At 30.4% G+C, this 10856-nt stretch overlaps 2 protein-coding genes across 3 annotated transcripts in view; both read left to right on the top strand.

Moving 5' to 3' along the window:
* Positions 1–1143: 1143 nt before the first annotated feature.
* On the top strand, positions 1144–2932 carry LOC108004297 (protein DPCD). The gene is made up of 4 exons (XM_017067078.3): positions 1144–1636; positions 2157–2359; positions 2512–2745; positions 2807–2932. Exons 1-4 carry the CDS (start codon positions 1522–1524, stop codon positions 2909–2911), a joined length of 657 nt encoding a protein of 218 aa, XP_016922567.2. The 5' UTR covers positions 1144–1521; the 3' UTR covers positions 2912–2932.
* Positions 2933–3362: 430 nt separating this feature from the next.
* LOC108004306 (RNA/RNP complex-1-interacting phosphatase) overlaps positions 3363–10856 on the top strand; it is a 30149-nt gene continuing 22655 nt past the window's right edge. The window contains exons 1-2 of one of the 2 annotated variants that reach the window (XM_017067102.3): positions 3363–3518; positions 4863–4938. In XM_017067102.3, coding sequence (XP_016922591.1) covers positions 3496–3518; positions 4863–4938 — 99 coding nt within the window. In that variant the 5' untranslated portion in view covers positions 3363–3495. The remainder of the gene's footprint in view (positions 3519–4862; positions 4939–10856) is intronic. The other variant, XM_028669972.2, reaches the window with a different exon arrangement.

Raw genomic sequence — 10856 nt, 5'->3', positions numbered from 1 at the left:
ATAATGATATTGATTAAATACAATTTTTATAAAATACTACATAAGTTATATATATATAGCACATTATATATGATATATCTATGCAACATGAGCTTTATAATATTAATAACATTTAATAATGCTAGAAAATATTATAATTGTAATATTATTATTAATATTAAAATTAACTTAAAATTAATCTTTGAATTTTATAATAAAATTTATATTATTTTACATTTCTAACATTTTCTAATGAAATATTTTTAAAAGAATTATATTTTAATTTTAACAAACGTAATAATATTATAATATAAATAATAACATATTATTTAATTATATAATATAAAAAGATGCAATACAAAAGAAATAAAAACAAAAATAATATAAGTAAATATATAATTTTTTTAAATAAAATCTTTTTATTACAGAATTACCATATCTCGAGCAAATATATTTTGCGATTGTTTGCAAAATATAAATATTTTTTATAATATAATATTTATTTTATTTTAAATGCATATTAATTATTATTTCTATTATCATGTTAATGAAATATTAATAACCGCTACATAATATTTAAATTATATTCTAAACAAGTAAGTCTTTTTTGCATAATTAATAGTTCAATAATTATTCAAACAAAAGAATCTTAATTACATTATTAATTAAAATATTAAAAATATATATATATTATATACATGATTCCACTCGATAAGATTGTTAGTAATTTTATTAAATATTCTTGATCGATATATAATAATATTTTTAATCGACATACATATATGCAAACAGTTTTTAACTTTATTCCACATTTATTACTATAAATATCCTATCAATTAAAACACATATATTTTATAAATATTTATATATATTTACAATAAAATTAATTTCGAAAATTATATATTTTATATCTTTAAATTTAAGCTATATATATGTTATAATAAAATATGTCTTAATATTATTAAATATTTTTCATTGTTTTATATTATTTTATTCTTTCTAATATACTATAAATTATATAATAATTTTATAATTAGCAATTTCATATTTATTGCATTCTTCTTATTAAATCTAATTTAAAAATATTTTTAATAAAACAATTTCTGAAATTTTATCACATAAATATAAGCTTTTTAATATTACAACAATAAAAAAAAAATAAAAATAATAAAAATTTTTCAATCTTTATAATAAAAATATGATTTTATAAAATATGCAATGACTTTGTAATAGAATTAATAAAATATTATTAAAATTTTTAAGATTTCATACATTTTTAATAATGTAACTAATAACTATATATATAAATATATATATATGTATATATATTATGAATGTATATTATATATGTATATTATTTATGAAAAATATAAGATATTTGAAACTTATTAAATTTTTGGTAAAAATTTAATAATTACTAAAAAAAACAATTAATTAATATAGTTTAATTAAATGAATTATTATGCAATAATGTTTTCAATATAATATTATAAATAATATTAAATAAAATACCAGTGGTTGTTATGACAACTATAAATATATATGTATAAGTATTTAGAATTAGTTGCTAAGAAACTAATAAAGTATTTATCAATGGCGCCTGAAGAATGGTTGAATTTTATTCAAAATGCTACGAAAACGGCAATAATTCAAGATGGTAAGGTATTTACGAAAATATATTTTAATGTATAATATATTTCAAATTATTGAATTTTTTTTAACAAAAGCTATTTTAAAATTTGCTTAAAACTGAAAACTTTAAGATATACAGCTTTAACCTTAAAAATGTTTGATCAATATGTAATTATTATTTATTCTTTTATTAAATATTTTTATATTTGTCATTGGCAGCCTTATAAATTATTTCTTTTTTCATTTCAATTAAATTATACACAATATGCATATATCACTCAATATTAAATATGTAATATTAACTTTATAGAATTATTAATATAAATATATGGTATTATAATATAATTACATTTACATATAATTATATATCTTCATTTGTCTTATTAATTAATGAAATACTATTTTAATGTATATTTTATTATTATTTAGAATTAAGATATAATTGATATAATTGTAATAATATCCGATAGTTTTTGTTATATAAAACTATTATTAAAACATATTATAATTATTTAATTATGATTAATATTTCTTTTTTTTATTAGGAAAAAGAAAAGTTCATTTTTTAATGGAAGATGGCAGAGAAATGGTAGAAGAATATCATTTGGAAACTAATGTGTTAATAAGAAGAGCATGGAAGGAAAAAGGTAAACTTGGACAAGATATAGGTTGGAATGTTGAAATTGGAGATCCTGAACCCAAACAAAATAATATTGATATTTGTGGAATTCAAGAAAGTTCAAGCGCTGTATGTATATGTGAAGTTTATTTTGTAAAATTATATTATACATGTTTTATATTCGATATATATTTAATGTATATATTATATTTTCTTAATTTTTTTACAAACAAAATATAATTAATAATAATTAATATGCGTACATTATATTTTTGTAATAGCCATTTATTACAAGAAGAGTTACAAAGACTTCACTTGAATGGCGGATAAGAAATTTGCCATATCCGCAAAATGTATATTCTGTAACTGCAGAAGATGATGGAACAATAACAATTCGTACTACAAATAAAAAATATTTTAAGAAGATAAGAATTCCAGATTTAGAACGTGCTGGATTAAAACCAGAACAGGATAGAATAACTTTTACACATCAATACAGTACACTAATTATTACGGTATGTCAAATATTTATATTTTCAATATTTTTACATAAATCTTATATTTATCTTTTTGTAGTATAAGAAACCACCTGCACTTCTGGAATTAGAAAGAAAAGTGTTGAATGAAATATTACAATTAAAAGCAAAAAAAGATGGTGACATACAGTGTCCAACAAGTTAATAAAATTTTTCTTTGTAAAAATTTTTTCCTTTTTTGCTTGCCCACAGTCATATCATAGTTATATTTATAAAATGATTATCATAAAATGAATAATATTTCTCACTATCATATCATGTAAGTTAAATATATTATCATATATAATTAAATATTTTATTGAAAATTACAGACATCGATATTTATTGGAAAGTTTATTGAAAAATTTAACCTAAACACTTTATATATATAATAATTAAAAAGAAATGTAAAGTAAGTATTTTATTTAATTTCATTTATACATTTTAATATTATATATATTATATATTACATATATATAATATATATATATTATATATTATTATCTATATTATATGAATATATATATATATGAATGAAAATATATGAAGCAATCAAAAAATAATTTATCCGAAATTAATCGTTCATGTAACAATGTTGCGCGCGCGAAAATCGAGAGATCGATCGATCGTTCTGCGTCGTGAGTGCTATCGACTACATTTGTCTGCTGCGTGTGTGTACTGTGTTAGTGATATTGCGTTTCGGTGTTGTGCTTTTAATTTCGCATTATAATATTTAAATAAGCGACGAATATGCCGAAATCTATACCCGAAAGGCAAGTATTATTAATTTTTCATTTTTTATCACTTCATTAAGCTCGTTGAAATATTTAAAACTACTTGTTCACTGGTCTTAATCGGAGGTCACATTGTATAGAGGTTATGTTATGCCGACATATCTCATTGTTTTTAATATATCTTTTCTAAACTATATATTAATATAAAAAATTTATTTAATCATAGATTAAAAGATTATTTTAGAAATTAAGGTTTTTGCACCATGTAATCATAATTAATGATAAATATTTAATGTTTCTGATGTATTTCCTAACGCGGTTTGTATGGCGGCTAACTTATCGGTTGAGAAACGCATTATTCTGTATTTATGTTGTTTTTCACAGATGGTGCTTTTTTCTTTGAAAATAGAAATAGATGTCAAATATTATTTAACTTTGTTTATGCACACTGTTTCTCGTTATTTTTTATAAAATAACACTTTAAAAATATTATAAATATTAAATTATTACGTGCGTTATTTAAATTTATCAGGAACGAATTCAAATAAATGTTTACATGGTGATATTCGTTTTTTCATTAACATCACCTGTTGCATCACGTGTGTGTGTGTATATATATATATATAGGTATATGTATACATGCATATTTCCATGCGTCGTGTATACATATTATATTTCATATAATGTATTTTTTTTACAAATAAATATGATATGACCCAATTATCATACTAAATTGGAATTTTGAGAAAGATTGGAAAAAGGATTCGAAATATAAAATTTTAACTACGATATTTATTAGTTTCTGAGATAATAATTAATAAAACTTTTTCGATATCGAACATTGAATACTGTCTAATCTATGCGTTCGTGACAGTGTATGCATCAATATGCGGCCACCGTTTATCTACTGTTTCATAAACACATCGTGGCAATCGTCATTCAAAATGTATAACGAGTGAATTAATATTACTGTACTTCAGTATCTATCTGTAAAGAGTTTTCTTCGGATTCGTCGAATGTGAAAATAAAATATAATATAAAACCTTGGGTGACCGAAATTACGATGAGCGAATTTATAATAATAGCGATATCGTCTTCATAATAATATATTTTGGGTACTAGCCATTACAATGTTTTTGTAGAATAGTAGATAAGTATATTGACGCACATTTCGTCATGGACGTATACGTATAGATAGTATTCAATGCATAGTAATGTAATAATCAATGTAAAGATTTTCATTAATTTTTCGAAAACTAATAAATAGTTAAAATTTTATAAAATTTAGGATCTTCCTAATCTCTAAAATTTTCGGCTCAACATGATAATTGGATCATATTACAATCTTTTTATATTTTCATTCACTGTTATTTATCTTATTAGGTGGTTGGAATATAAACCCTATGGTACAGTGATCAGTGGTACAAAAATTCTACCGTTCAAAGTGCCATTGAAAGAGGTGAGTCCCGTAACGAAACGATATAATACATTTAAAATTAGATGTAAGATATTTCCTCGAATTTATTTTTTATGTAAGAAATTGTTATTCTCATGGACAAGTTCACGAATTATTGACATTTTAGAAAATGTAATAAAATTATTGCGATTTTGAAAATTCTTTTTATTAAAATATTTTTTGAGATTCGATTTATATACATCTAATGATTTGAGATATCTTTAATTATCATTCGATTTATTAACATTCGTATTAAAATAAATGATTAAAATAAATATAATTATTTAATCTGTACTTAAAGATTTGTACTGAAGACTTATAGATAAATTGAATGGAATTATAGATTTAAGATTTTGTTTTCGATTTTGTATCAAAAAATAAAAATTTCAATTTAATTTTAATCCATTGTATTTAATCCAAAAATTTAGAAAATGATTTGCAAAGTTTATACGATCTTGTTGTATGGTTAGTATTTTCGGAATCGCGTCACTATTATTTTTCTCTTCTCTCTTTCGTATTAAATCAAAGATCTTCTTCGCGGGGGTCACGAGATAAGATCTTATCGAATTCCAGAAATATAGAGGATACAATGCCGGTATACATACGCATTCCAAGATACGGAATCACCATGAAATCGTGCCAATGGTATAGAAACAATTTTTATGCGTTATAAAAATAACGGAATAAGAAAGAGAGATGGATGAGAGTAGTTTTCTCGTTAATTTAATTTAATACATTACAAGAAATAATTACGTGAAAGTTTCGTTCAAAAATTAAATTAAAATTGAAATCGAAATTTATTCGTAAATTTATATCGTAAGACGTATACGTAACGCGATGTTTCACGAGGTAAAAATCGAATCTCTATCATTGGTACGGCATTGGGAACGAGAAAGGTTTATCGGTGGATGGTCGGTATTCGGTAACGGTAAGATGGGAAAGGAATCTGTGTGAGATCTCGTATCGGTCAAAGCCAAATTGCTGTATTGTTGCATGTTTTGACTCCAACGTAGATATAAACAAGCTTGATGTATGCACTTTCGTCCGATACGCACGGCAATGCTTTTGGGATCGTGAATAGCTCGGCTCGTGATTGTTTGCCTAGTAGCTGAACAAAATGCGATCGTACGCTCCCATGCTGGTTGCCGCTGTGTGATGTATCGTACTCGTGCTGCGATAGAGCGGCATTCACCCAACTTTCTTCCATTTTGAGGATATATCTATGTGAATCAGTGTGACATTTTTTTCTTCATTTTTCCAGTTCTCTCCCTCTCTCTTTCTCTTTCTTTCCCTTTCTCTTCCCCTCTTCCTCCTTTCTTTTCCTTTTTAGATTAAAATCTTTATACTTAGAATATAGATTCGTAATACGTCACGGAATAAAATTTGAACGAAAACGAGTAAAGATGTTATCTCATGTACGTTAAGAAAAAGAAATATATATATTTCGAAACGCGTTCGCTCGAGATACACGACGCGGTATCGATAAAGGGATAGATTTCGATACGTATCGTAGGTGTAGATGGATCGGCGGAGGGGTACCGGCCGATTCCCCGGTTTGTTTCGAGCCGTTTAATTTCCGTCTCTACGCGTCTGTTCGCGAACCGGTTTTTCTCGTCTATCGGCTTCTCTTGGACAGTTGCAAATAAGTTGGGAACCTTTTCGGGTGGATTGGCCGCTATGCATATAGGCGTATGCATACGCAAAATAGGAGGGTACCCCGACTAATTGATTCTGGCGTCGCGGGCATTACATAAAACAAGTCGAAGCGAGGGCCAGGAATCGGAGTTGGGTTGATTGGGCCCGTTGCGTCGGCCGCGGGGGGCCCACTCGTTAATAGGGCCCTGAAATGCCTGTGCTCGTGGCCCGCGCGCTCTTCTCCTCCTCCTCCTCCTCCTCTGCTCGTGCCCGAGCCCGTGCCACCGCCTCTGCGCCTTTCCACCGCGTGACGGACCGCTTCTTCATCTTCTATAAGAACGTGTAACAAATATCGGCTCACACGAAACGTGATACGGTCTTCGCCGACACGCACTACGCTTTCTACGTTTCTCTTTCTCTTCTTATGCGGACACCGGACGCGATGAATTTAAGCCGATACCCCCTAGTCACATATACATTGTAAAAGATGCGCTTTAAAGTCGATTTTAATTTTGGATTGAATTTCGTACGCCGTGTAATTTGCCCAGGAATCGGCAGAGGGCCGATTCCCCGACTTGTATATCCGAGCTTGTATCGTATCTCCGCGTTATGGTCAATCCAATCTTCTCTTTGCTCTACGCATTTTATTCCTCATTTTTTAACGTTGCGCTCGCTTTACGTTCAACCTTAATAATTTTCCTTCCCCTAATTCGATACGGGCAAGGTGCTGCTCCTCGCATCTTGTCCGATCGCATAGATTTCTATCGTATAAAAGACACCGTTACAGAGTATTGGCGTTGGAACAATTTTCGAACTGAATTTCCAATAAAAATTTAAATCTCATAACTTTCGTCTTATTTATCGTGAGAAAAGATGCAGCGCGAGAGATAAATGAACGAAAGATGGAACGATAGACGCGTAAATGGTTATACGCGTGTTACATGCAGTTTGTCAGCAAAGAAAAATATCATATGTAAAATGTTTTCATCGCTCATGCCGATGTTTATCGCTCGAAAACTTCTCTTGTCTGTGTTTCATAAACCGGGTGTACGTAGGTATTTATTACATGGATCTACTTTCATTCGGTATATTATCGTAATAATATTATAGCGAAAAATGAAATATGGATATAATAAGAAGAAAGTGATATTTATAAAAATTTTAATAACGATTTTTACTTTAATCCATCACTGTGAAAATTACTGTGAAAATATTTAAATAATTATACGTTTAACGTTGTAAACGTTCATTCGCATATTTGTTTATATTATTATTTCAAAATTGTTTATTACAAGTATATTTATTATATATATATGTTATAAGGAATATTAGGATCGTAGATCAACAGCGATACAGGATATTCATAAATGTAGAGAATTTTTTCCTTTGGCATAAAAGATGGAATGATTTAAGCATGGGAAATGGAAGAATAAGATAAGCATATCGGATCGTATAGTATTCCTTCATTCTTACCATTCCATACAGTTCACCCGAATACCTGAGGCTTTCCCTTGAGATCGTCCTATCACAGTAGGCAAATTCTGCACGTAGAAACGGAATATTAATTTCTGACTGAAGTTCAGGTTAGAATCCAACCGAGAATGGATAGGCTGTCTTCGTGGGTGATATCTGTATTTCAGCCCCTGAAAATCTTCAACATTCAGATGATTATCACGTTAACTTCTCGGTTACGTTCGGACTAACCACCCTCGTTGTTTTCACGGAGATGAAAGCCTCTTCTTCGAAAATATGAATCGAAATTTCGTATATTTCGAAATTTTTATACATCGAAAATGCGCATTTTACTATTTTCCATTATTTTCTTCTTTTCATTTTTCTCTTGTAAATATTAAGCGCACTATAATAAATTACACCAAGCTTATCGTACGTGGCATATATTTTATCGATGTAAATTAATATTGGCATTTTATTTTCTTGTAAATAATTTTGTAACGTTTAACATCTCGGTATTATATCTCCGTCAATATTTACGATGCAAATTTTTATTTCAAACACGTTCACACGCGCGATGATTCGTTCGATTAATAATACAAGCTGTAATAATTCATAAAGTTTTTTTTTTAATATTTTGCGATTTACTCATGGCCGAGCGATCTTCCAACACGTAAAAATCGAAGAAACGTTAAAATCTTCGAAATTACGCGTCGAAGACATCGAATTAATTTGTCAGGCATATCGAAACCATCATTCATCGCTGCCATATATGATATTTTGCTAACGCGTGTCGCACACCACTGCAAATATTTTTTCGGATATGATTTATGAACAAGTCCCTGACAAACTTCATAGTGAAAAATATATTCGTGTCATGGTCCAGACTTTGCGTTTCTCTGTCTTTTTGGCTTTCGCTTCATTTTTCTTTTTTTTCTTTTTTCTTTTTTTTCCAGCAAAATGTTAAGTAACCGACTTGAATGATCGCTTCGTCCATTATTATCACTAATAATAAACAACGATATCGTCGTAATTTAATCGTAAATGCTAATCTCACGGATGAACGATTTCACTCGTAGATGACTCGTAGATTTGCGTAATTTTTTAAACGGCAAACTTATTCTTTCCTAAACTAATACGAGCATAGACGTAATCAACCAACGAACCCAATGTAATGGAAAAATTCGATTTTTCCGATATGAAATCTTGGAGAATTTTCCTTAAAAACTTTTTTAATTTTACATCGAGTATAAAAATGAAGAAAGAGGGAGGGGAGGGAGGTTTTCGACAAAACGAATCGCTTCTTTTTTCCGTTTCTATGTATCCAAGCTACTCGAAAGCAACTCGACAAATTGATTTCTCCTAATGCGTCCCTTTCGTTGAACACTAAAGAAAGCGGGGTTATTTACCACAAATATATTTACTCATTTTGAAAGTGGGTTTATCCGTTTACGTAGGATACGCATATTTATCAATTCTCAAGAGTTCTCGATAGTTTTATATTGGTTGGACAAATTTATTAGCTCGTGGACCGTTGTCCTATGTTATTAACGATGCTAAGTGTTTGTTTAACACTCGATGCGGAACAGAGAGGGCTCCTCGTGCAATTTCCCATCTTCCCATAGTCGAGGAGGGATCTCGCGAAGGGGATGAGCGCAAAGAGGGGGCGAGAGAGAGAGAGAGAGAGAGACAGCGATTGTAATTTATGCCGAAGTTAGCGAGCAACTTCGATGACTTTGTAAAATATTACCGATCCTCGTTTCGGAGATCTTATCTGGCTCCGACACCGCGCTCCGTTTCGTCGGAACGCCTTCTCTTCTTCTTCTTCTTCTTCTTCTTCTTCTTCCTCCTCCTATTCCTCTTCTTCCAGCAGGCTGGCGCCTGTAAAGGGGGTCGTGCGTCACGTCGAGAAACCCACTGTGCTACAACGATTTTGCTCTCCAAGTTCCAACGATCGACACCGAGGGAACTATATAAACATGTCATTTGTCGATAGAACTTGTCCCCTTACAAGACCTCTCGCGAATCTCTTTACTCTTAATAGGTAAGAGGAGGCAGGGAAGAGGAAAATCAAGTTTTCTTCTCTTTTCTTTTCTGTACTTGCAGATACGTTGGTTTCGATTTGTATTTAGATGTCAGATCTCGTATTATAATTTCGTAGGATGGAAGAATCGGATGTAAGATAAATAAAAAGATATATACGGATGTAGAGAGAGGGGAAAAAGTTTTGGTCGGTTATCGCACGGCGTTTTCAGGTGTGGGTGCCGAAGGGGGTGGTCGAGAGACAGGGTTTGGATGGGATGGGAAGCGAGAGGACACTTTTGTTTCGTACTTTAGTGTCACGTTGCCCCATCCATCGCGTTTCATCAGATATGGTAGCTGGGCCACAGCCTATCTTTGCTAGATGAGATGGCGAGTGTCCATCTCGACGAGGCCCTCACTTTCCGGGAAGGCTGGGGAGTAAAGGAGATCTCGCAGTAGCCAGCCTTATCTCCCCGTCCAATCGTGTTTCGCCGTTTCTCTTATTTTGCGAGGCCTTCGTTACGGCCCAGGTACTACGTATCTACTTACTACCGTATGTGGCCGCGCGCAACCGATTCTCCCACGTTCGCTCTTCCCAATCCCTCTCCTCCACCAAAATCATCGCGAATGCGAAACCGTTACCTGGAATTCATTTCCTAAACGCCTCGTTTCGTTCATATTTTTATACGTGACTAGATTTTCGAATCACAGTCCCAAACTTGCGCCGAGACTCGGGAAACTCGCCGTTTCTTTCTCGATCTTGTACGATATATATATATATATATATACGTGTGTGTGTATATATAAATTTG

The sequence above is a fragment of the Apis cerana genome, linkage group LG1, assembly GCF_029169275.1.
Source record: "Apis cerana isolate GH-2021 linkage group LG1, AcerK_1.0, whole genome shotgun sequence".
In the NCBI taxonomy this organism is placed as follows: Eukaryota; Metazoa; Arthropoda; class Insecta; order Hymenoptera; family Apidae; genus Apis; species Apis cerana.
The sequence above is the reverse complement of the archived record's forward strand: the minus strand, read 5'-3'. Positions and strand labels throughout refer to the sequence as shown.

Bases quoted from the DNA above. Each gene is read 5' to 3' on its own strand.
- LOC108004297 (XM_017067078.3), top strand. From the start codon at position 1,522: ATGTATAAGTATTTAGAATTAGTTGCTAAGAAACTAATAAAGTATTTA. The intron at 1,637-2,156 runs GTAAGGTATTTA...TTTTTTTATTAG, and splicing joins AACGGCAATAATTCAAGATG to GAAAAAGAAAAGTTCATTTT. The intron at 2,360-2,511 runs GTATGTATATGT...TTTTTGTAATAG, and splicing joins TTCAAGAAAGTTCAAGCGCT to CCATTTATTACAAGAAGAGT.